The sequence below is a fragment of the Jaculus jaculus genome, chromosome 15 (genome assembly GCF_020740685.1).
Source record: "Jaculus jaculus isolate mJacJac1 chromosome 15, mJacJac1.mat.Y.cur, whole genome shotgun sequence".
Lineage (NCBI taxonomy): Eukaryota > Metazoa > Chordata > Mammalia > Rodentia > Dipodidae > Jaculus > Jaculus jaculus.
This window is the reverse complement of record NC_059116.1, coordinates 68,544,999-68,571,693: the sequence shown is the minus strand read 5'-3', so window position 1 is coordinate 68,571,693 and position 26,695 is coordinate 68,544,999. Positions and strand designations below refer to the sequence as shown.

The 26,695-nt window shown below is 44.9% G+C and overlaps 1 protein-coding gene across 1 annotated transcript in view; it reads left to right on the top strand.

The window, feature by feature from the left end:
* The window catches only part of Proser2 (proline and serine rich 2), a 42,524-nt gene that overhangs the window by 8,466 nt on the left and 7,363 nt on the right, over positions 1–26,695 (top strand). The window contains 1 exon segment of the mRNA XM_045135174.1: positions 14,373–14,592. Within this exon segment, the coding sequence (XP_044991109.1) occupies positions 14,455–14,592 (138 nt within the window). The 5' untranslated portion in view covers positions 14,373–14,454.

The following is a 26,695-nucleotide window of genomic DNA, read 5'->3' as shown; positions in this document are numbered from 1 at the left end:
GGGTTGCGGATGTAGTTCAGTTGGTAGAGTGCTTGCCTAGCATGCATAGAGGCTTGGGTTTAATCCCCAGCCCCACATAAAATCAGGCATGCAATTAATCCTAGCACTTGGGAAGTGGAGGCAGGAAGATCAGAGGTTCAAGGTCACCCTCAGCTATATAGTGAGTTTGAGGCCAGCCTGGAATGCATGGAATCTTGCCCCCAAAATAAAATAATATATATTTTTATGAAAACACTTAGGGTGTAGGAGAGATTGCTCAGTGGCTAAAGGCACTTGCTTGCAGAGCCTGATGTCCCTGGTTTTGATTTCCAGTACCCAAGTAAAGCCACATGCACAAAGTGGAGCACATATCTGGAGTTTGTGTGCAGTGGCAAGAGACCCTGGCATGCCCATATTTTTCCTCTCTCTCATAAATAGATATTTTTAAAAGAGGAAAAAATAAACAAAAAATAATGCACTTAAGATTTCATGGCAAAGCATACTCCACACTTTTTACAATGTTAACACCAATTTAATTATAAAACCATTAGGTTAATTGTCGAAAATTACCGATATTCAACTACGTTTCACTTACACAGATGGCACCTGCGTGTGAGTTGTTAGGCCTTCCCTTCTTACCCACACAAGAATTTAACCACTGACTTTGAAAGTTCACGGAGAAATTCAGAGTTAGGGCTGAGCACTTGCCTAGCATGTTCAACCTCCATGCCCCATAGAAAAGAACAAAGCATGGCATGTATTTAATTCTTGTATGCCTCGGTGGAGTGCCCTCTCTGTAGAATGTTGGTGGTGTGCTCATTGTCCAGGGTGGTGGTCAGGTTACAAGCCTGCGTGCTCAGCATTGCATTACTTGAGTGATTATCAAATTCTTGAACTACTTCAAGGTGCTTTGTGTTCTCCCAGAGAGAGTGATAGGCAACGCTTGAACTCTGAAAATAGCAGTATCTTGTCAATTGAAGTCATCTAGCTCTTTCCTAAAACATTTGATTTTCTTCTTTCCTTCACAACGTGCTAAGAACCCCTTGTTTAAAGAGGGAGGTTGCTGGGTTCTCAGGACAGGCAGAGGCTGGGAGGATGCTCTGTCCGTCCTCCCCTCCCCTTCCCTAAAAAAGAGCCAGCAAAGAAGTTTTGAAAGATACAGTTTAAAACTGCACGCAAGGGGGACTGGAGAAATGGTTCAGCAGTTAAGGTGCTTGCTTGCAGATCCTGATGACCTGGGTTCAATTCTTTAGTACCCAGAGGGTGACACATGCATCTGGAGTTTGTTTGCAGTGGTGGGAGGCTCTGGCACACCCATTCTCTCTTTCTCCTCTTTCTGCTTGCAAATAAATAAATATTTAAATAATATTTTAAAATTCTGAGCCAGCGGGGCTGGAGAGATGGCTTAGCGGTTCAGGTGCTTGCCTGCAGAGCCAAAGGACCCAGGTTCCTCAATACCCATGTAAAGCCAGCTGTACTAGGTGGCACATGAGTCTCGACTTCCTTTGCAGCAGCTGGAGGCCCTGGCATGCCCAGTCTCTCTCAAATAAATAAATAAAAATATTTAAAATTTTTTTGAGCCAAGTGCAGCACACGCCTTTAATTCCAGCACTTGGAAGGTAGAGGTAGGAGGATTGCTGTGAGTTCAAGGCCACCCTGAGACTACATAGTGAATTCCAAGTCAGCCTGGACTAGAGTGAAACCCAACCTCAAAAAAACAAAAACCAAGAAAAAACAATTCCATGCAAGGGCTGTGTAGTTCAGTGGTAGAGCCCTTCCCTAGCATGCATAAAGCTCTGGGTTCTACCCCCAGCACCACCAAAAAAAAGAAAGAAGGAAAGAAAGAAAGGAAGGAAGGAAGGGAGGGAGGGAGGGAGGGAGGGAGTTGACAGTAGTGGATTGACCCAGGAGGAGGTCTTACAATGAGTTTTGCTTCCCTCTGGTTTGAATTTAAATCTGTTCTTTTGAGATAAGATGTAAATCAGATCGCCACTTCCAGTCTAACCAGGTGTTATAAATACCAGTGGTAAACAAACTTCAGCTAAGTCAGCTCTGTTCCTTGTGAGGATGAGAGAAAAATGAAGCTGCGAGTTTTAAGCTTCTCAGGAACAAAAGGCATTGTGGAGCAGTGATGGAAACAGTGAGGTGCCACCCAGAAGTACTGCGTTTTATTGCACCGGAGCAGTGCGTAGCGGTGTGCAGTGCTTTTTACTGAGCCAATAAAGCACAAACAGAATTACTTCTCAAAAGGATTGCTACAACTGGGCTGGAGAGCTGGCTTAGCGGTCAAGGCGCATGCCTGCAGAGCCTAAGGACCCAAGTTCAATTCTTCAGGTCCCAAGTAAGCCAGACACACATGGTGGCACATGCATCTGGAGCTCATTTGCAGTGGCTAGAGGCTCTGGCACACGTATTCTCACTCTCTCTTTCCCACACCCCTATCTCTGTTTCTAATAAAAATAAAGCCCTAAAAGCCAGGCATGGTGGTGCATGCCATTAATACCAGCACTCGGGAGGCAGAGATAGGATCACTGTGAGTTCACCCTGAGATTACATAGTGAATTCCAGATCAGCCTGGGCTAGAGTGAGAGAGACCCTACCTCCAAAAAACAAAAAATAAATAAAATAAAAATAAATTTTAAAAAATCACTAAAACTGGAATTTTCTTCTATTTCTAAAAACTTTGCCGAACATTCTAAAAATATAATAGGCAACTTTAAAAAATGAGCTGAGGGGCCGGGGATACAGAGTGGCTGTCTAGCATACACAAAATTGGGTCCCCAGAACTGCAGAGAACCACACGTAGTGGGGTACACCTGTCATCCCAGCACTAGGGAGGTGGAGACAGGAGATCAAAAACTCAAGGTCATCTTCAGCTGGGCTACACAAGACCCTGTCTCAAAGATGTGAGGTAAAGCTTGCAGTATGAGTCTTTGCAAAGATTTCACAGGATGGAAGTGTTTTCCTACATGCGGTTTCCTCTACTCATTCTGTTCCCTTCTGCGTGGTCATCACAACTGACTGTCTTCAGGTGAGATTTTTGCTTTAGGAAATCCTGATTTCCATCTGCGCAGTGGTGATGACAGATCTCTGCCCCCGAGGACTTGAGCCTACCTCATGAACGTGTTTGCTTTAGTTAATTGTGTAGGCGGATCCGTCACCTTGACTGGCAGATGGCCGTAAATAAATTACTGTATCCTATTAATAGTTGAAATTATTATTAACAGTGACAGATTGAAGTCATCTTTGTGTTTTTTTTAAATTTTTAATTTATTTCCTAGGGTCTCGCAACAGCAAATGATTGTCCATCCAACTTTACAAGGGTAACTGGGGATTGAACCTGGGCCAGTAGGCTTTGCAAGCAAGTACCTTTAACTGCTGTGCTATCTTCCCAGCCCTTCATCTTTGTTGTTCTACATTGCTTAGAAATTTTTATTTTATTTTTATTTATTTACAGGGAGAGAGAGAGAAAGAAGGAGAGAATGGGAATGCCAGGGCCTCTACTCACTGCAAACGAACTCCAAATGCATGCGCCACTTTGTGCACCTGGATTTGTGTGTGTACTGGTAATTGATCCTGGGTTGTTAGGCTTTGCAGGCAAGCACCTTAACTGCTTAGCCATCTTTCCAGCGCAGAAAGTTTTGTTTTGTTGTTAATCCAAACGAAAGCATGACCATGCTTCCAGAGGTAAAATTACCAGTCCTTTAAAAATACTTATTGTATTTAATACCTTTGAGTGCCAATTAGAATTTAAGATCCTCAGTTGTTAAGTAAGACCTTTCAGAAGTAGGGAAAACAGCTGACCCTGCTTATAAAGGTCTGTAATCTCAGGTACTAGGAGGCTAAAATAGGAAGGTCACAGGTTCAAGACCTGCCTGAGCTACAGGATGTGTTCAAGGTCAGCCCGAGTGAGTGAACCTGCTTAACAAAAAAAAAAAAAAAAGAAAAGAAAGAAAGAAAGAAAGAAAGATGGGGCTGGAGAAATGGGTCAGCCATTAAAAAGGTGCTTGCCGCCAGCTGTGGTGGCGCACACCTTTAATCCCAGCACTCGGGAGGCAGAGGTAGGAGGATCATCGTGAGTTCAAGGCCACCCTAAGACTACATAGTGAATTCCAGGTCAACCTGAGCTAGAGTGAGACAAAAACCAAAAGAAAAAAGGTGCTTGCCTGCAAAGCCCAATTAAAGCCCACGTAAAGCCACCTGGAGGTTGTCTGCAGTGAGTGGCTGGAGGCCCTAACACACCCATATATTCTCTCTCCTTGCAAATAAATTAAAAAATATATTTTCTTAATAAACGGTTTGTTCTTTGGTCAGGCATGGTGGTGCACACTTTTAATCCCAGCACTTTGGAGGCAGAGGCAGAAGGATCACCTTGAGTTCAAGGCTACCCTGAGACTACATAGTGAATTCCAGGTCAGCCTGGGCTACAGCAAGACCCTACCTCAACCCCCTTCCCCCAAAAAATCATAAAGTGATCTATTTTTAGGATACTCTAATTTACAAAAATAAGATAAAATAGGCTTTAGAGTTTTAAAACATGAGTTTTGGGAGCTGGACAGATGGCTCAATCAGTAAAGTGGATGTGTAGCACCCACATAAAAGGCTGAGCATAGAGGTACCCTGGGGAGGCAGAGCGAGAGGGCTTGCTGGCTAGCCAGTCTAGCCTGAATTGGTGAGCTCCAGATTTAGTGAGAGACCCTGTCTCAAAAATAAGGTGGGGATGGGGTTGCAGAGATGGCTTAGCATTTAAGGTGTTTGCCTGCAAAGCCAAAGGACCCTGGCTCAATTCCCCAGGACCCATGTAAGCCAGATACACAAGGGGGCGCATGCATCTAGAGTTTGTTTGCAGCAGCTGGAGGCCCTGGCGTGCCCATTCTCTCCTTCTCTCTCTCTGCCTTGTTCTCTCTCTCAAATAAATAAGTTAATAAAATATATTTTTTTATTATTATTATTTGGGGGGGGTTCAAGGTAGGGTCTCACTCTGGCTCAGGCTGACCTAGAATTAACTATGTAGTCTCGGGGTGGCCTCAAACTCACAGCAACCCTCCTACCTCTGCCTCCTGAGTGCTGGGATTAAAGGCGTGCGCCACCACGCCCGGCTCAATGAAATATATTTTTAAAAAAAGAAGGCAGGGAGTGATTACGGACAGCACCCGTTGTCACCCTCTGTCCTCCACACACATGCACACCAACACAAAAGAAACTTTTGGTTACGTAATGAATATTCCTTATAACTTGTGGCAAGTGTCATCCAAAATGTTGTGGCAATATGCAAATAAAAAGAATCGGCCTATAAGAAATGTATAATGTAATTGAGAGAGAGGCTCGCTTGCATAAACCCGACGTGATCAGTTGTGTCAGAGTGACAGAAGATGGCCCCACAGAGTTCACAGGGTAGAGCCAGGGTATCAGGGCTGAGGGTGGAGAGAGAGGGCGATGGCAATAGGAAGGCCTGGTGGGGTGTTGAGCTGGGCTTAGGAGGTGGGCAAGGCTGTGGAGGCTCACGGGTGAGTAGCTCACTGTGGGGACCTGGGCTGGATGAGGGGGATTGTGGTGTGGAAAGGAAGGTGGAGGAGGTAGGTCAGGCCGCACTGAGAGACCCTCGCAAGCCTTTGACCCTACAGACAGGTTCCTTGGCAGTGTGCCTAAGTAAAGGACCTGTCAGGGTGGCAGGCCCGTGGTGTCAGGAGTAACCCAAGGTCTTAGAAAGCCCGTTTAAATATTTACCCATTCAGTATCGAAAGTTGTGCTGTTGGATTTCATTTTATTGATTTATATTTTGATTTTTTTTTTTAATTTTTTTTGAAGTAGGGTCTTGCTCCAGCCCAGGCTGACCTGGCATTTACTGCATAGTCCCAGGCTGGCCTTGAACGCACGGTGATCCACAGCGATCCTCCTACCTCTGCCTCCCGAGTGCTGGGATTAAAGGCGTGCGCCGGCTTGTACTGTTTTATTTTTAACCAAGGTTGTAAAAGAAATGCTTAGTCAATGAGCACCAGGAATAACAACTTCTACCTTTCTGTGCGGTTGGCTTTGTGTGTAGCTGTCTATATGGGCAGCTTCAGTTTAATGCAGGCGGGAGGATTCACACTCTGGCCTTCGTGTGCGACACTAGACTAGGCCTTAACCGCGCAGGCTAGCTGAGATCCCTTGTGAGTGCTAACCAGAGGTTGTGACAACTAGCGTAAAATTGCTTTGTGGAAGTAGTCTAGAAATGATTTTTAAGGAAATAGTGTGAGAAACTTTTTAAAACTATAATTAAGTTAATTAATGAAAAAGAATGTTGGAATTCAGTTTCCTTTTTAACTCATAAATTGATTTAATGAAAGATTTGCCATCATCCATAGCTTATTACAAGACTCGTTTGTTTTTTTTTAAACACACGTTACTTACATATGTGCAGGATTTAACACAACCAGATGGGAATGATAAAAGCAGGGCTTCCATTTTTGTGTAAAGTCGGAGCAGAGTGCCTGGGCACATGGACAGATGTCATCAAAGGCCACTAGCGCTAAAGCCCACAACGGCTGTTCTGTGTTAACTGGTCTTTATTTTCAACCACTGTGTGATCGTATGAAAAACCTACTCATGATGATCTGCTGTGGTGATTCAGGAACAGTTCCCACTTCGATTTTTAATGTCCTTAAGGTCAAAAGAAACATATCTTTTTAGACAAGATTTGGCACATTCAGGGTGGTGTGGCTCTAGACAACACATCTTATTAAAAGTCATTTGTTAAATCATATTTAAGCTGTAGTTTTCAAGTTCTTTCTTTGCTAGGATTATCTTCCTAGCTCTTGGGAGGAAGCTCAAATTTCCTGTGAATGGAGGACGACATTCAAAGAGCAGCGCGGATCCCATCACAGCCACACATTATCCTCAGGGTGCCTCAGTTCAATCTTACTGTTGTCTTTCCTACACTAGTTACTGCATTTTTTTTTTTTTCTGACTTAAGTTGACTCTTGGTCCATTACATTTTAGCCTTCTTTTCTGATGTGACAAGCATTAGCTGGGCCCCACAGGCCTGGCTATGTAACATTTCTGTTACCATTTCGTCTTAATGATTTTCTGATTTCTGATGCTGTTTCTGAGAGTTACTTAGAACCAAACATTCCTAATGGCCATATATATTAATTCTTCAAGTTATCATTATTATTTGTAATTTAATTGTAGTAAGAGTTGTGTTTGTTTGTTTTTATATCAGTCATGTGAAATTTGCTGAGACTGGCTCCGTGGCCTAGTATGTCACCGGTTCTAATACGTATCTTTGTTAACGTGAAAGAAGGCTGGCTGGTTGGTTGGTTTTGAGACAGGATCTGACCGTGTAGCCCAGGATGACATCAGGTTCTCAATCCCTCTGTCTCAGCCCTCTGAGTCCTTATCACAGCCGAAGGACTGGACGTTGTGCGGTTGTTGCGTGTGGGGTGCTGTAAATGCTGATTAGAGAAAACTTTTAGCTGTGGTCTCCAAGTCTTCTCCATCCTGCCTGATTTTGAAGTTTACTGGGAGTGGGTTGAAGGTGGCATCAGAGTGGCATATCCAGATCAATCCACTGGAGGAATACAGTAAAAACGATAAAGGAGGAGGAGGCCGGAGAGACAGCTTAGTGGTTAAGTGTGCTTCCTGCATAATCATGAGGGGCCGGAAACAGTCACACGCGACTGTAACCCCAGTCCCACAAAGGGGAGCAAAAACAAAGAGTAGTGAGTGGCCCAGGGTTGTATTAAGAAAAAAAAAAAAGTCAATTCTGGTCTCAGTAAGAGACTCCTGCTCAAAACAAGAGCAAGAGGAAAAGTAATGGAACAGGCCACCCAGTGTTCTGTTCAGCCGCAGCAGGCATGCACATGGGGTGCTGAATGAGCATGTGCATGTGAATACACTACACACACACACACACCCCACCACCACCACCATTGCCACCACCACATTGCACACAAACATACGTACAAGCAAAAACAAAAGGATGGGGACCCGTGAGAACAAGAGATGCCGTGGGCAGGCTGGCAGCGACCGAGGCCCGGGCTACGGTGCCCCCACACTAGGGAGGGAGCCAGGAGGGAAACGGATAGGTGAAGTCAGGGGAGGCTCTGCAGGGCCTGTGGGTGGCTGCGTGTGGGTGGCGGGGAGAGGGAGGAGGCGAGAGTGTCTCCATAGCTTTGGGCCTTTGGCGAGCATGGGTCAGCCTTGGGATGCCGCAGATTCGGTTTCAGGGGAACAGCGGAAAGGCAGAGTGGCTCTGTGTACCTGACGGAGGCGACTTGATGTCGACAAGGGAGATAGTGAAAGGGTGACCGTGTGGACACCCTCTAGGCCATGCTGGCTCTTTCTGGAAAGTCCAGGGGAGGAAGGAGATGCATTTCTCTGCAGGCTCCAGCACACTCACTCGCCTCAGGACCACAGCCCAGCAGCTGCCCCAGGACATTCCCCTCGGATGGTTGCTGTACCGACAAGCTATGCCAGGCTTGTGCACGACCAAGACCATGGTCTATGGGCACCTGGTCCTCATCCTCTTTGCTCAAAGGATAAATTAGATTTTACCAGGAGAAAAAAAAAAAAATAAATGTTTCCAATAAAGAATGAGAAATGCATGGTGAAGTGCGACAGACGAGCCATGTTTCTGGGCTTGCAGATGTGTGCGTGGTGAAGTTTTTAAGTAAGCTCGCTCCCCCCGGCAGGAGTCAGTTTCTTCACGCAGGGGCTGCCTGAGGCTGACCCTAGCCCCGCTTATTATTATGCACACTGTTCGTACACCCAGAGAGTGACCTGGAATGGACAAGGAGAGTGAGCGTTTCAAAGTGGTCACGACTTGTGGAGGCACTGCCATGGTCAGTACTGCCCACCCCGTCTGCTTCCTGTCTCAGCGTGCTCCTTTCCTCGGGGCTGCAGGACGTTGTCTCTCTGCCCTCCCTTTCAGTGAGCTGGCTCTTCCCCTTGGATCGCCCGTGGAATTGTATATTTTTAGCTCCTGGGGACCTCAAATTCTTTATTCCTTGAGAGATCAAAGATTGACATCTCTGGCTACGAAGGATGAGAAATGAAGATTTTTTTAAATTTCTGTCTTTCCATCCCAACCTTGTGGAAAATCCTGGTTAGCTGTCTTATACTCTTTCAAGAGAACAGCTTACAGAAATCTAAATATTATAGTTTTGCAGCTTTTAAAATTATAGCAGCACATGAAAAAGGTATCCGCTGGAAAAATGTGGTAAGTCACTGCCCGCCAGTCACACTGTGAGGGCTCCTCCACACGCTGCCTTCACTGCCCAGACCTGGGCACACTTCCAGAAACTTCCCACAGCCTGAGGAGTTCCACCTTGTGCCAGTGAATCAGCCCTGCCCACCCGCGCCTCACCTTGCCGGTGGGGGTGGGGAAGACTGGCGCCCTGCAGCCCTCGCCTTCCGCGGAGCTGTGAATCACTCAGGGCAGGCCAGAGTTGGACCGAGTCAGGGGGTGGGATCCACAGGACAGGAAGAATGAAGCCTTCGCCCGCCTTCAATGCCTAGCCTGTGCCACCTTGGCCTGACTCCAGGGATTACAACAGTAATTCAGCATCTCCCCTTGCCCAACTTCACACCAAACATAGTTGCCAGCGCACTTGGAAGGTTCCACAGTGTGTGTTTATACTGCATGTTAGACATTTGATTTGTGAACTGAATATACTTGAGTTTCACCATGGACAGGTAAATTTTAAAACTTTTTGACTTTTTAAAATTTGAGACAGAGAGAGGGGGAGAGAGAAAGAGAGAGAGAGAGAATGGGCGCTCCAGGGCCTTCAGCCGCTGCTAGCGAACTCCAGACGCATGCGCCACCTTGTGCATCTGGCTTACATGGGACCTGGAGAATCGAACTTGGGTCCTTAGGCTTTGCAGGCAAGTGCTTTAACTGCTAAGCCATTTCTCCAGCCCTGTTTGTTTGTTTTTGAAATAGGGTCTCATATAGCCCGGGCTGGCCTCGAGCTCCTGATTCTCCTGCCTCCACCTCCCAAGTGCTAAGATTATAGGTTTTTATCTCCATGCTTGGTTTTTGTTGTTGTTTGAGATAAGGTCTTATTATATAGCTTGGGCTGGCTTTGAATTTGTGGTTCTCCTGCTCCAGTCTCCCAAGGGCTGTATATGTCACCTTTTATTTTGGTGTTTTTGATGTTGGGTGTCACTCTAGCCCAGGCTGACCTGTAGTTCACTATGTGGTCTCAGGGTGGCCTTGAACTCACAGCAATCCTCCTATCTCTGCCTCCCAAGTGCTGGGATTAAAGGCATGTGCCACCACCTCTGGCCAACCCTTTGTTTTTCATGTTATTTGGAATAATGAAAATTGACAAAAGTTCAGAATCTTCTGGCTCCTTAACCTTGCTCTCAAAATGCCACTTGACCTGGTCTGAGTCAGTGAAGAGAAAACGGGGTGAGGGATCATTCTTTGAGTCAGTCTTGATAAACACCTGGAGGATTCCTATAAGATTTTCATAGCAACTCTTTTTTTTTTCCCCCGATGTAGGGTCTCACTCTAGCACAAGCTGACCTGGAATTCACTGTCATCTCAGGATGGCCTCAAACTCATGGCGATCCTCCTACCTCTGCCTCCCGAGTGCTGGTATTAAAGGCATGTGCCACCATTCCTGGCTTCCCAGTAATTTTTGAGGTCTAAAATGAGACAGTGCCCTGAAGTTGTCCACATCTCTTGGACTTTCTCCACAAATAGCATGTCTGTTAAATATTAATCAGCAGGAGCCTTGTTCCCGTTAGTCCTTTTTGGTCTCGTAGAATGTTTGATGGACTCAGTTGGTCAAGGTCGGAGGACAGCATGAAACTAAGGAGCTACGAGGGGACAGTTTTGATAACTTGGTGCTTTCATATGTTTGCTTATTTCTTGTTTTAGTTTTTTGTTTTTTTGGAGGTGGGTCTCACTCTAGCCCAAGTTGACCAGGAATTCAGTATGTAGTCCTGGGCTAGTTTCAAACTCACAGCAATCCCCCAACCTCTGCCTCCTGAGTAGTGGGATTAAAGGCATGTGGCACCGTGCCTAGTGATAACTTTGCTCTGGAAAGCAATACAGACTGGAAATGCCTAATTTCACTAGGGAATTTCCCATTTTCTATAGAAGTTGCAGCAGCATCAGGCTTTGAAAAGGCCTTCAGCCTTGGAGATGACAAGCTCCCATCAGTAATGTCTTAGAGCTTGCCCTCTTTCCCTAACTCTGACCTTTAGTGAGTTGGAGAGAGACCCTGCTTAGTGGCTGAGGCAGAAGAGCCAGAGATAACCTGGGGGGTAGTTGTACAAGAGAACGAAGGCGCATACACTCGTTACAAAAGAAGGTGCCAGGAATCTTACCAAATTCCCAGCCCGGGTGCAATTTTTAGTACTCCCAACTCTTCATAAAAATTACTCAATGTCCTGTGAATGGGTAGTGATATAAAGGAGACATAGAAACCAGTATCCACAACTAAGTTGATTCAGTTTCCTAATTCCCTTTACCTTAATGATAGGGCCTGTGAGCGCAGATGAGTCCAGTAAGGCCACCCTCCCCGCTTCCTGTAAGGTTTCCTTAAGGCATTTTCAAATATACTTTGTTTTGGTTGGCTGGATCCTCCCCCAGCATGCTGCCCCGCCCATCTCCCTGCCCTCCGGTCCCCACATACTCTTTCACCCTGGTTATTCCCCTTCCACTTTTGTATCCTATGTACTCTGTCACCCCCTTCACTCCCTTCCCGTAAAGCCTTTTTCCCCTTCATGGACCCCTTTCTAGTTCCCACACAAATATGCATACATAAACACCAATGGGAGAGAACGCGCAGTATCTGTCTTCTTGAGCCTGGATTCCCTCATTTAAATATAATACGTTTCAGTTCTCTCCATTTTCCTACAAATTTCATAACGACACTTTACAGCTGAATAAAATTCTTTTGTGTGTTTGTAGCACGTTTGCATGATCCATTCCTCTGGTGATGGGCACCCAGGCTTGCTGCTGTGAGTGGGGCAGCAGTGAACACGGGGTGCCACGCCCGCTGTGGTGGGATGCGGAGCCCTTGCCCAAGAGTAGCACAGCTGCGTCACGGTAGATATGTTTTTAGATTTTTGGGGGGATTTCAAGGTAGGGTCTCACTTTGGCCCAGGCTGACCTGGAATTCACTATGTAGTCTCAGGCTGGCCTTGAACTCATAGTGATCCTCCTACCTCTGCCTCCCAAGTGCTGGGATTAAAGAAGACATGCCCCACTATACCTGGCTCTTTTTTTTTTTTTTTAATCTATTTATTTCAGAGAGAGGCAGATAGAGAGAGAGACAGTTTGGGAGTGCCAGGGCCTTCAGCCAGTGCAAACAAACTCCAGACGCATGTGCCACCTTGTGCATCTGGCTTACGTGGCTACTGGGGAATCAAACCTGGATCCTCTCTTTCTCTTTCTCTCTCTTTCTTCCTCTTTTTTTTTTTTAATTTTATTTATTTATTTATTTGAGAGCGACAGACACAGAGAGAAAGACAGATAGAGGGAGAGAGGGAGAATGGGCACGCCAGGGCTTCCAGCCTCTGCAAACGAACTCCAGACGTATGTGCCCCCTTGTGCATCTGGCTAACGTGGGACCTGGGGAACCGAGCCTCGAACCGGGGTCCTTAGGCTTCACAGGCAAGCGCTTAACCGCTAAGCCATCTCTCCAGCCCTCTCTTTCTTCCTCTTGATCTCTCAAAAAAAAAAAAAAAAAAAAAAAACAGCCTGGAGAGATGACATACCAGTTAAGGTGCTTGCCTGCAAAGTCTAAGGACCCAGGTTTGATCTCTCACCAGATCCCATGTCAGCTAGACGCACAAAGGTGACACAGGTGCCAGGCACACGTGCACACTAGGTGGCACAAGCATTTGGAGTTTGAGGCCCTAGTGTAACAATTCTTGGGGTCACTCTCTCTAAAAAACAAATTTTAAAAAAGCCTGGATCCTTTGGCTTTGCAGACAAGCGCCTTAACCACTAAGCCGTCAATTTGTTTTCTTGATGATAGTCACTTTGACTGTGGTGAAATAGAACTGCACAGTAGTGTTAAATTTGCGTTGCCCTGATGGAGAAGGACGCTGGATACTTAGAGATATTTATTGTACATTTGTGTTTCTTCTTTTGAGACTTCTCTGGTTCCATAGGCCATTTTTGGACTGGGTTGTTGTTTTCTTGTTTAGTTTTTTGAGTTCTGTATACAGCCTAGATACCAATTTGTTATCAGACATATAGCTGGCAGAGATTTTTTTTTTCTTTTTTTTTCTGCTTTCTGAATGCTGTCTCTTCACTCAGTTAACAGTTTGATTTGCTGAACAGAAGTTGAGTAAGCTCATGAGTCTTGTTGTTGATTGTTGGCCTATTTCTTGAGCAACAGTCTTATTCAGAAAGTCCTAATCTGTGCCTATATTTTGAAGTGTTTTCCCAGTTTCTTTTTTTCCTCTAACAGTTTCAGAGTTTTGGGTCTTAGGTTGAGGCCTTTGACCCACTTGGGGTTGGTTTTTGTGCAGGGCGAGAGAGAAGGATTTAAGTTTCATTCTTCTGTAAGTGTATTTCGAGTTTCCCTAGCATCCTTTGTTGAAGATGCTGTCTGTTCTCAACTGTGTATTTTTGGAATCTTTGTCAAAAATCATTAGCCATAGCTGCGTGGGTTTATGTCTATATCTTCTATTCTGTTGCATTAGCCCACACGTCTGTTTGTACCAGTGTTATGCTGGTTCTGTGACTATGGCTCTGAAATAGAACTTGAAGTCAAGTACTGTGATTATTTCTAGCATTACTTTAAAAAAAAAACAAACCACTCAGCTTCTACTTATTTATTTATTTGTGTAATAGAAAGCAAGAGAGAGAACATATGAGTAAGCCAGAGCCTCCCACCACTGCAGATGAACTCCAGACACACGCACCACTTTGTGCATCTGGCTTATGTGGATATTGGAAGTTGAATCTGACCTGTCAGCTTTTGTAAGCAAGAGACTTTAACCACTGAGCCATCTCTGCAGCCCCATTGCTCTATTTTTTTTTCCCCCAGTAAGGATTGTTTTGGCTGTCTGAGGCCTTTTTCTAATTGCATTTTGTTTTGCCTTGTAAAGAATGGTGATTGAATTCTGATGAGGGTTTCATTGAATCTGTAGGTTGCTGTAGACTAGTCATTTTCACAATATTATTTTTTTGTGTGGGGGATGGTTGAAATAGGGTCTCACTGTAGCCCAGGCTGACCTGGAATTCACTAAGTATTCTCAGGGTGGCCTCAAACTCAGGGTGATCTTCTTACCTCTGCCTCCCGAGTGCTGGGATTAATGGCATGCGCCAGCTCAGTATTAATTCTGTCAATCCATGAGACCAACCTTTCACTTTCTGAGGAATAAGGTACTTTCCTATCCAGACTTCTTAACCACTGTGATTCTTTTCTTGATATCTCTAGAAGACCTCCTTTGCCTCAGAATGGGATCCTGGCTTCTCTCCCACTTCCGGTGATCCAGCTAGTAATTGAAATTTCTGTGGGGATGCCTGTAAACCACCAGAAATCAGACTCTTTGGAGATGGACTCTGACATGTCACCCAGCTGCAAGCTCAATGACTTGAGCAGAGGTGGCAGTCTGGAGAGTCGAAGCAGCAGCTCTCGCTCCAGAAGTTTCACTTTGGTGAGTGATTGTTCCCTCCTTCCTTCCTTCTTCCGTCTCTCCTGCCTTTTTCCCTCTCTCTCTTTCTGTTAATGTCTGCATGCGTGTGTGTGTGTGTATGTTCATACAAGTGTGGATGTACATGTATGCATGTGTGTAAAGGGCTAGAGAGATGGCTTAGTGGTTAAGGCGCTTGCCTATGAAACCTGAGGACCCATGTTCTACTCTCCAGATCCCATGTAAGCCAGATGCACAAAGGTGATGCAAATGCAAGGTTGCACATGCCCACTAGATGATGCAAGCATCTGAAGTTCGAATGCAGTGGCTGAGGCCCTGGTGTGCTAATGCTTTATCTCCTCTCTCTCTCTCTCTCTCTTCCTCCCTCCCTCCCTTCCCCCCCCCCTTTCTCTAAAAATAAAGGGTAATAGAAAAACAATAGAGCTCAGTGATTAGGCTGGTATAGCTAGCCAGCTTGGGGGATCCTCTGTCTCTAGGTCCAGAGTGCTGCCAGCCCACCTGGCATGTACATGGGTGTTGGAGCTTCAAGCTTAGGTTTTCTTGCTTTGTACAGCAAGCACTTTACCAACTGAGCCATCTCTTTGGTTCCCAAGTGATTGTTTTCCTGTGTCTTTTCTTTTTTTGAGGTAGGCTCTCTTTAGCCCAGGCTGACCTGGCATTCACTGTGCACTCCCAGGCTGACCTCAAAGTCACAGTGAGCCTCTTACCTCAGCCTCTCGAGTGCTACGATTAAAGGTGTGCACCACCATGACCAGCACCAAGTGATGGTTTTATTTAAGACTTAATTTTTTTTATTTGCTGGCAAAGAGAGGGAAAGAGAGGCATGCCAGGGCCTTTTGCCACTGCAAATGAACTTCAGATGCATGTACATGGGTACTGAGGAATTGAACCTGGGCCACTAGGTTTGCAAGCAAGCACCTTTAATCACTGAGCCATCTCCCCAACCTTCTTTAAGACTTTGGTCGGTTGATTCTTGCTACATCCTTTCTCTCCTTTAAGGAATAGCTTATGAAATTCTTTTTATTTTATTATATCTATTTATTTGAGAGAGAAAGAAAAAGAGGCACACAGAGACTAGGCATGTCAGGGCCTCTAGCCACTCCAGATAAACTCCAAATGCATGTCACTTTGTGCATCTGACTTATGTGGGTACTGGGGAATCAAACCTGGGTCCATACGTGTTATAAGAAAATGCCTTAACCACTAAGCCATCTCTCCAGCCCACAAAATTACTTTAAAAATATTTTATTTATTTATTTGAGAAAGAGAAAGAGGCAGACAGAGAAAGGGTGCACCAGGGCCTCTAGCCATTATAAGCAAACTCTGGATGTGTGCCCCACCTTTTGCATCTGGCTATATATGGGTACTGGGGAATCAGGTGTAGGTCCTTTGGCTTTGTTGGCAAGTGCCTTAACTGTTAAGCCACCTCTCCAGCCCATAATATTCTCCTTTTATTTTTTTATTATTTTTACTATTTATTTATTTGAAAGACGAAGAGAAAGTGAGGAAGAGAGAGAGAGAATGAACATGCCAGAGCCTCCAGCCACTAGAAACAAACTCTAGACAAATGCACCACTTTGTGCATCTGGCTTACGTGGGTACTGGGGAATTGAACCTGGGTCCTTTGGCTTTGCAGGCACGTGCCTTAACTGCTCAGCCATCTCTCCAGACCACAAAATTCTTTTTAATAGTTTAGTGTACTTATTTGTGAACTGGCACTTTATTTTATTTTATTTATTTATTTATTTTATTTATTTATTTATTTTGCTTTTTCGAGGTAGGGTCTCACTCTGGCTCAGGCTGACCTGGAATTCACTATGTAGTCTCAGGGTGGCCTCGAACTCTCGGCGATCCTCCTACCTCTGCCTCCCGAGTGCTGGGATTAAAGGTGTGCGCCACCACACCCGGCTATGGCACTTTATTTTTAATCATCTTAAATTTTCCGTAGTAGTAGAGAAATCTATGGCCACAGACAATAACTTAGGGCTGAGCCCCAGAAAGAACTACACGTGCAGGCCGTGACAATGACAACCCTGGCCAAACACTGCCGCCTCTGAGGTCAAATGACTTAAAGAGGAAACCCGGGCACAGTATAAAGCCAGCTCACCTTGAGACGAAGACCAAGTCTTCTGCAAAGCCCTGCCTCTCAGAGTCCAATCTTTTATGGCGTGTGAAATTTAGTCTCTAAGGGTTTGTGTGGTTTTGTTTTGTTTTGTTTTGTTTTGTTTTGTTTTGTTTTGTTTTGTTTTGTTTTGTTTTGTTTTGTTTTGTAAGATAGGGTCTTGCTGGCTTAGCAGTTAAGGCACTTGCCTGTGAAGCCTAAGGACTCATGTTGGCCTCTCCAGATCCCAAGTAAGCCAGATGCACAAGGCGACACAAGAGCACAAGGTCGCGCATGCACACAAGACGGCACACACATCTGGAGTTCCATTCCAGTGACTGGAAGCCCTGGCGTGCCATTTCTCCCCCTCCCCCCCCACAAAAAATGCAAGACAGGGTCTTGCTAGATAGCCCGAGCTATCCTTACTTTTGCAGTACTCCTGCCTCAGCTTCCCAAATCCTGAAATAACAGGTGTCCACCACTATGCCTGGCTTCAGAGTCTTTAATTTCAAAGTTAAAAGGGGGATATTTTGTAGTCCTCCCAGCTAATTTTCAGTTGTCAAAAAATACAAAGAACATATTAAAAGGCATAAGAACATGCAAAAGAGCCATGGATTAACATTCTAGTGATTAATATAGTATATACTCTCCAAAGTCTACTTAGACCCGATGTGACGTAGAAGAACATCTGAACACTTGGTATGAGGGCTGGGGGAGGGCTCAGGCTTTGCCATCAGCTTGCTTGCAAAGTCTCCCGGTCAGGGTTTGATTGGCCAATACCCACGAAAGCCAGATGCATCGGGAGTGAGTTCCTCTCCAGTGATAAGAGGCCCTGGTAGGCACATGCTCACTCGCTCGCTGCCTTCCTCTCTCTCTCTCTCTCTCTCTCTCTCGTAAATAAACAAACAAACACAAAATTAAATGTATACATGACAGCAATGTTGGCTTTAGAAAAACTTAGTATGGGGGCTGCAGAGGTGGCTCAGTGGTTGAGACGCTTGCTTGCATAGCCTGGCGGTCTGGGTTTGATTCCCTAACACCCACAGAAAGCCAGATGTACAAAGTGGCCCAGGCGTCTGGGGCTTGTTTACAGTAAGGCGCCTCTCTCTCTCTCTCTCTCTCTCTCTCTCTCTCTCACTTTCGCTGTCTTTCTCTGTCATAAATACATAAATAAATAATTTAAAAAACTTCAGTATGGCTAACTCATGTACAGTACTACCAGATTATTTTGGTTATATGGTGAAAAGATGAACTTGAAAGTGTTTGCTAGTCCTAGTACTTGGGAGGCTGAGGCAGAAGTAAGATTGACACTAATTTGAGGTTTGATGCCAGCTTGGGCTACAGAGTGAGACCCTGCCTAAAAAAAAAAAAGAAAAGACACAGTTAATTAAAATAAATAATTTTTACATGACTATTTTTAATTTTTTTTAATTTTCATTTATTTATTTGATAAAGAGTAGGAGAGAAAAAGGCAGATAAAGAGAAAAAGAGAGAATGGATGTACCAGGAACCCCAACCACTGCAACTGAACTCCAGATGCATGCACCACCTTGTGCATCTGGCTTATGTGGGTCCTGGAATTGAACCTGTGTCCTTTGGCTTTGCAGGCAAGCAACTTAACCACTAACCCATCTCTTCATCCCTACATGACTATTTTTCAAAATATTTATTTATTTATTTGTATATGAGAGAGAATTGGGGCAGATAGAGAGAATGGGCATGCCAAGGCCTCTAGCCACTGCAAATGAACTCTAGATACATGTGCCACTTTGTGCATCTGGTGGTTTGAAGAATTGAGCCTGGGTCCTTAAGCTTTGCAGGCAAACACCTTAACCACTGAGCCATCCCTCCAGCCCCTACATGACTATTTTAATGAGATAATGACTATGATTAATGTATGTCATATTCATTATGAAAAGGCCACAATGAAACCTATTATTTTGTACAACTAATATGTACTAAAAGACATTATGGCTTTCATACCAGCACTTAGGAGGCAACAGTAGGAGGAATGCCATGAGTTCAAGTCCAGCCTGAGAATACAGAGTGAGATCCAGGTCAGTCTGGGCTAGAGTGAGGCCCTACCTTGAAAAAAAACTTAAAAAAAAAAAAGACTATAGCCATGTAACAGGATACAAAATAAATACACAGGAATCAGTAACCTTCCTATATGCTAACAACAAACACACAGAGGATGAAATCAGAGAATCACTCCCATTCACAATTGCATAATAAATAAATAAATAAATAAATAAATAAATAAATAAATAAATAAATAAATAAAGTACCTTGGAATAAACCTAACCAATGAAGTGAAGGATCTCTAAGATGAAAACTTTAAAATACTCAAGCAAGAAATTGCAGAAGACACTAGAAAATGGAAAAACATCCCTTGTTTTTGGATTTTAAAAATTAATATTGTGAAAATGGCAATCTCCCAGTAGCAATCTACACATTTAATGCAATCCCCATCAAAATTCCAATGGCATTCTTCGCAGAAATAGAAAAAACAATCCAAAAATTTATGGGCTGGGGTCCTGGACTATATAAAAAGGAGAGAGCTGGCTGGGCAGCATTGATCACACTCTGCCTCCTCACTGTGCACTGAATGTAACCAGCTGCCTCAAGTTCCTGCCACCATGCCTTCCCAGCCATGATTGACTGTAACCTGAAACTCTTGAGTTAAAATAAACCCTTCTTACCTTAAAAAAAAAAAAAAAGGAAGGAGATATTTGTCAGATGTCTTTAATATTTAAGTAAGTGGATATAATAAATTAGGCACAAACAGATGGCTATTAAGGTCTCTGCTACCTTGTCAATTTGGTTTTGAGTCTTAATGTGTCATACGCAGAGGCAAAAGCTTTTGTTGGAAAGGATACATATACAATTTTGGCTTGAAGGTCACAGAGAACTAATTAGTTTATTCATTATACTCTTTGTGAACATTTTTTTTTTTTTTTTACTAATATCAGGGATATTAGGGCTGGACATGTACTTCAGTGGTGCAGTGCTTGCCCAGCACACATGAGACCCTGAATTTGAGCCCTGGCATTATGACGAAAAGAGGGGGGAGGGGCGGAGAAAAATAACACTGGGTTTTAGAACTGAGAAACTATAGAGATCATGCATGCATGCCCACTGTGGGGTTAAACCGGCAAAATGAGACCAGACTTCACCTCTTCATTGCCCATGGAGGTGGGGTGGGGTTATTTTAGCACCCACATAGGTTTGACTATGGATTGAGTTCAATGTAGGGATCAGAGGAGCATTGCCAGGATATGTACAATATAAATTATATGTATGTATGAAATATATGTAGATTCCAAAGCAAGTCCTTACATATTTTAAAGTTACCTTCTTCTTTACTAATCCGTCAGTTTCCTGACATGAGCTCTGAACAGTAAGAAATGGGAAGTGCTGAAGACATTCGCAGCTCTCAGCCAAACTCGGCTGCCTTTGTCGCACTGTGAAAGCTCATCACTTCCCACTGGCTGCGTGGGGGACAGTCCTCTCTCAAGGGCTGTGGTAAAGACGATCTCCCAGGACCAAACCAGTGCCTCAAAGCCAAGAGCTTCTTTTCTCCCAGTGTCCCTCGGGCTTCTTGGATGAACAAAACTCCTCTCCATTCTGCCACCCATTGTCCATGCTTGTTGGCATTTCAGTAATTTTGAGCTATTTCTCTCATCACTTAAGATAAGCTGGTCAAAGGGAGGTACTCTCTATAGTCACTATTATAACTTACGCCCTACATAGAAGGCAATGTGGAGTTTATCTCTCAAGAGATATTTGGAGGTTTCTTCTTGTGTTTCTTGTAGGGATTGTTTCCTCTGAACTATTTTTTTTTGGGGGGGGTTGGTTTTTCGAGATAGGATCTCACAACAGCCCACACTGACCTGGAATTCACTATATAGCCTCAGGGTGTCCCCCACGGCAATCCTCCTACATCTGCCTCCCCAGTGCTAGGATTAAAGGTGTATGCCCCCATGCCCGGCTCCTCTGAACATTTTCTAGAAAGCTAGAATTGGAACCTTTTGGCCAAATTCTAGAATATATGTCTGGTTTTGCCCTGTGAACTTGAAGAGCAACAGCTTTCATCCAAATACAGGCTAGCACTTCTTTATGAAGTTGGTGGTGTAGGTGGGGAACTCACTGGAAGGTTCAAAAGACTTTAAAGACCCTCACAAATGCCAGCCCTATAGTGCCACCAAAGGAAACTTGGGATGTTAGCCTGCCTGTTGTTCACCTTCTGATGCACGTGTCTCAGTTCTCGTGCCATTTCATGAAACAGCCTGGCCCTACAGGGGAAGAACACCATCTCCTACCACTCTCTTGCATTCTTACTCTGAATGTGTGGCTGGAGCTATTCTGCCCACAGGCACACCAGGGCTTCCTCCGCACCCCAGTGCCGACTGTCCAGTCGGGCAGTGTAGACAGCCCTGCACACTCACCCTTAATTCCTGAGGAACTGAGCTCTCCACTATGGCTGCTCCTTTGAGAACCGGAGGCATACCAGTCATACTTACGAGTCCCACTGCCCATAATGTGACAGGAGCAGTGATCCAAACTCACTGGCAAAGTTTCGAGATTTGATGTTCAGTGACCAGTCTTGAACTTCCTCGTCCCCGAAGCTAGTGAGTGTTGTGTCCTAACGTCACAGAACGGCACAGGCGTCGGCTCCTGAGCTGCCCTTCCTCGCCCCGTAGTCACAGAATGAGGCCGTAGAGCAAGCAGGGAGAGGTTATGCTCAAGCCCACGTACACTCCTAGGAATTTGCTCTGGGTTGCAATAAGAAGCCACCAGAAGAGTGAGGAAGGAGATAAAGACCTGGTGCTGGCTTCTTACCCACATCTACCCAGAAACTACTAGACAAAACAGATCCATGAAGACATAGCTAAATAGCTTCTGTGTAATTCACCAAGCATTAGTAAGTGCCTACTGTATATAAGAGCTGAATAAAATTCGGCTTTATTTGAGATAATGTCCAGGCAGATGCATAGAGCTAGGACAGTGTGACTGGGAGGGTCTTGGAGCATCTGTCATGCCACATGCTCAAGGTGATCTGTAAGAGGTACAGATCGAGAAAAGAGGGAAAAGGGAGACATGCTAAGGCCGCACTGCTTGTGGGAAGAACTTGAAGACTCTGGGGAGCACAGCTGAGCTGCTTTGAAGTCATTCCTCTCTACCCCTGTACCCCAAACTGTACACAGACCTCAGTCCTCGCCAGTGTGTTTATGTCCCTTTCCTGCCAGAAGTACAGGTTGAAGTTAGCCACAGTGAAAAATTACAAGTGTCTGGTTAGAAAGAAGCATAATTAAGGCCTGGTTGTGCAGTGGAAATGCGCCCTGTACGTTGAGCTGCTCGGGTCACCAAGGTCAGCGCAGTGTCTAAGCCCCGCATCGAGTCTCTGCCTTTATTCCATTTTGGCCCTGGGGTCTCCCATCAGCTTCCGTTGTCAAAGCAGCCAAGCACGGCGCAAATGTCAGGGAGGTCACATTGGTTCCTGTAAGACCACGAGCGTCAACCCAGACTCGGCCGGAGCAGGCATCTTTGGTTGCCTGCTGGGGACACAGTCCCGAGGCGTTCTGGTGCTTGGCTCTTTGCAAGTTATCTTGCTTCTTTATTTGTCTGACTGTTTTGTTTGAGACAGGGTCCCACTGCATAGCCCAGGCAGGCCTCAAACACATGATGCCCACCTGCCTGAGCCCTCTAAGTGCTGGGGTTACCGGCACCGTGCCGTGCCAGGCCGTAGTCATCGTTACGGCCGTGACCTGTGTGTGTGCGTGTCTTTTCGGCTCCTTTTTGAATCCTACACAAGAAGCCATCACAGTTGTTTCTGTCTGCAGTTCCACTGTCTTTGTAGAAAAGAAAGCAAAACCCAAGAACATAATTATGGGGGCAGAGTCAGTTTTTTAACATAGGGGTATTTTATTTTTATTTATTTGACAGAGAAAAAGGGGGCGAGAGAGAGACAGAATGGGCACACCAGGGCCTCCAGCCACTGCAAACGAACGCCAGATGCAAGCGCCCCCTTGTGCATCTGGCTAACGTGGGTCTTGGGGAATCAAACCTGGATCCTTTGGCTTTGCAGGCAAATGCCTTAACTGCTAAGCCATCCCTCTAGCCCAACATAGGGGTATTTTAATGTGTGTATTTTAAACGTTTTTAGGTCTTTCTGTAGTTCAACCATACAAAGATTTGGGTTCTGTCTTCTCTTTGTCTTTCTCCCACAGCTTTTGTCTTAAGTCTGCCCAAATATGAATATATCTGGATTATTGCCTTTAATCCCAGCACTTGGGAGGCAGAGGTAGGTGGATCTCTATGAGTTTGAGGCCATCCAGAGACTACATAGTGAATTACAGGTCAGCCTGGGCTATAGAGCGAGACCCTACCTCCAAAAAAAAAAAAAAAAAAAAAAAGTTTACCATAGCCTTTTTTTTTTTTAGCTAAGTTCTCACTGTAGCCCAGGCTAGCCTCAGACTCACAGTGATTCTTCTATCTCAGCCTTCCTAGTGCTGAGATTAAAGGGCATGACCACTGCATCTGGCCTGCTTCAACCTTTAAGAAAAAGTGCTGGCCTGTGTTAATTGTAGAAGATGTCTCACGTGGTATTTCCTGCTGCCATCTGTGTTTTCAGCTGGGTGCGCCTCTGCTTGAACGGGGCTGGAGGGGCCTCGCTTCTGCGCCTCGCAGGAGTGAACCAAAGGCGGCGACAGCCCTGTTCTCCCCGTGAGAGGCTTCTACGGCACACATGCTCGTCACTTGGTATAGTCAGTGTTTTGAATATTCTGGTTTGAAAACTAGTTTAGAAATTACTTCTTCAAAATCATAACATGCATATTAGGGAAGAGGCAAGTTTTATAAATTTGGTTTTGTTTTGTTTGGTTTTTCAAGATAGGGTCTCACTCTAGCTCAGGCTGTCCTGGAATTCTATGTAGTCTCAGGGTGGCCTCGAACTCACAGCAATCCTCCTACCTCTGCCTCCTGAGTGCTGGGATAAAAGGCGTGCGCCACCACGCCCAGCACAAATTCTTGAAGCAGTATTTCCCTAGGGAACTTGTCAACATTACCTGAAGTCAAGCATGGTAGTCTAGGAAAACTGTGGCATAGTTTTCTGGACAGTTCTTTTAGCATCTAAGGATTTGTGCTTTTGTTCTTATTGTGATGGGTCTGTAGACTCTGGGGTATGTGAACATGAGTGTGTACGTGCACATACATGCAGAAGCCAAAGGACAACATCTGGCTATTCTCTATCACTCATCCACCCTACTGCCCTCAGGTAGTCTCTTACTGAACCTGGAGCTCCCTGTTTTAGAATGGCTGACCAGAGAGCAAACTCCCCTTCCCCGCAACACTGTGATCCTCCTGTGTCTATAGCCCTCAGCACTGGTGTTACTGGTGTGCCTCGCTGTTACAGACATGAGGAGAAAGGGGTTTATTTCAAGCTTACAGATCCAGGGGAAGTTCCATCCAATGACAGAAGAAGCTGACTCTCATTCATGAATCCAAGCAGACAGACACCCAAGCAGCCAGCACAAGCAAGCACACATGGGCAGCAAAACAGCAGGAAACTGCAATAATCAGGGGGCGCCCCTGGCGGAGCCCTGACTGCTCTGCATACCTTTAGGCTGGAATTCTGATCAGCCCCAAGTGGTACTTTAGGGATGGACCCGAGGATCTGCCCCCAGTGACACCTCCCAAGCAGCTGGAGACAAGCTTTAATAAAACACCGGAATCCATTGGGAGACATACATACATACATTCAAACTACCACACTCACCATGCCCAGTGGAGATTTATAGCATTAAAGGGCTCCCTTTTACTCCATGATCAAGTTGGCATATTAAATTACCATTTATGGAAAGGGATTTTTTTTTAAATTATGCTATTAGCTTACTGCCTTCCAAATTAATAAGGACAAACTTGTGTTTTTTTCCTAACTCTTTCCCAAGAAAGCTGCCATGTTCATTTGTTCTCATTGCCTGAATTACTAAATTCTCACACTCTGCTTTCAAACCAGCAAGCCCAGCAAGGGGGCCTCTGGGGGCCTCATGGTTCTGTGAGAGTATACTCTACTGCTTTGCTTTTAACTTCAAGCAAAAGGTAATTCACACTCCATAATACTCACCCTCAGAAGTGTCCCATTCAACAGCGTCAAGTGAATTTACAGATGTACCACCACCACCAGTTTTGGAACATTTTCATCCCATCCTAGGGTCCAGTCTACCCAAATCCATTTAAAGATTTACCAGAATCCCTATCAAAGTACTAATAATTTTCTCATAAAACTATAAAAAAAAGTTTGGCATGGTGGCACACGCCTTTAACCCCAGCTCTTGGGAGGCAGAGAGGTAGGAGGATTGCCATGAATTCCAGGTCAGCCTGGGCTAGAGTGAGACCCTACCTCGAAAAGCCCTAAGTAAGTAAATAAACAAAATGCATGTGGAACCACAAGAAAAAAACATAGCCAAAGCTAGATTGAGCAAAACACATAGAGCAAGCTGGTCATGTTGGTGTACACCTTTAATCCCAGTGCTTGGGAGGCTGAGGGAGGAGGATTAGCTGTGAGTTTGAGGCCAGTCTGGTGCTGCAGACCGAGTTTCAGGTCAACCTGCATAAGTAAGAGTGAAACTGCCTTAAAAAAAAAAAAGTAAAGCATAGAACAGAAGACATTATACTACTTGGCTTCAAAATATACTACAAAGTTGGGCTGGAGAAATGGCTTAGCAGTTAAGCGCTTACCTGTGAAGCCTAAGGACCCTGATTCGAGGCTCCATTCCCCAGGACCCACGTTAGCCAGATGCACAAGGGGGCACATGTGTCTGGAGTTCGTTTGCAATGGCTGGAGGCCCTGGCATACCCATTCTGTCTCTCTCTCTCTCTCTCTATCTCCCTCTTTCTCTCTCTCTGTCTGTTGCTCTCAAATAAATAAATAAATAAACAAAAATAATTTTAAAAATATATACTACAAAGTTGTACTTATAATCAAACAAGAATGGCAGGACTGGGGGCTGTAGCTCAAAGACATAGTCTTTCCTTAGAATGTGCAAGGCGCTGACTCAGTCGTCAACACTACACACGCACACACGTGCACATGCACACCCACACACGTTCGCACACGCAGCATAGCGTGAGCATAAATACAGACACACAGAGCCGTGGGACACAGTAGAGAGCCTAGAAGTAAACTCATGCAGCTACAGCTGGCTGCCTTGCAACCAAGATGCTAAAAGCATCCACATTGGAGAAGGTGCCGACTTTCCAGTAAATGGTGCTGGGAAACTGGATTGTCTACATGCAGAAGAATGAAATGGACCCATTTCATTGCCAGTTCAAAAGTCGACTCAAAATGGGTTTTTAGCCGGGCGTGGTGGCGCACGCCTTTAATCCCAGCACTTGGGAGGCAGAGCTAGGAGGATCACCATGAGTCCAAGGCTAGCCTGAGACTACATAGTGAATTCCAGGTCAGCCTGAGCTAGAGTAAGATCCTACCTTGAAAAACCAACCAACCAACCAAAACAAACAAACAAAGAAAGCCCAACTACAAAATGGACAGTAGACCTAAATTGACATTTCTTAAAAAATGTTCACATAACCAACAGATTTATGAAGAAATGTTCAACATCATTAATCATTAGGGAGATGCAAATCAAGAGCATAATGGGGTACCACCCCAGTAAGAATGTGAAAATACTAAAGATAATGTGCTTGTGAGGATATAGAGAAAACCGCACACTGTTAAGTGGATATGTAATGTACAGCCATTATGAAAAACAGTAGTGAGTTTTCTAGAAAAAAAATGAAGTAGAGATCTGCTATATGGTCCAACAGTTTCATTCACTCCTGGGTGTACATCCTAAGAAAATGAGATCAGTATGCCAAAGAGACATGCACTTCCTCGTTTTCAACATAGTGCTATTCCCAACAACTAAGACATGGCAGAGCCGGGCATGGTAGTACCTGCCTAAAATCAGCAGTTGGAGACAGGAAGGAGGATCATGAATTTGA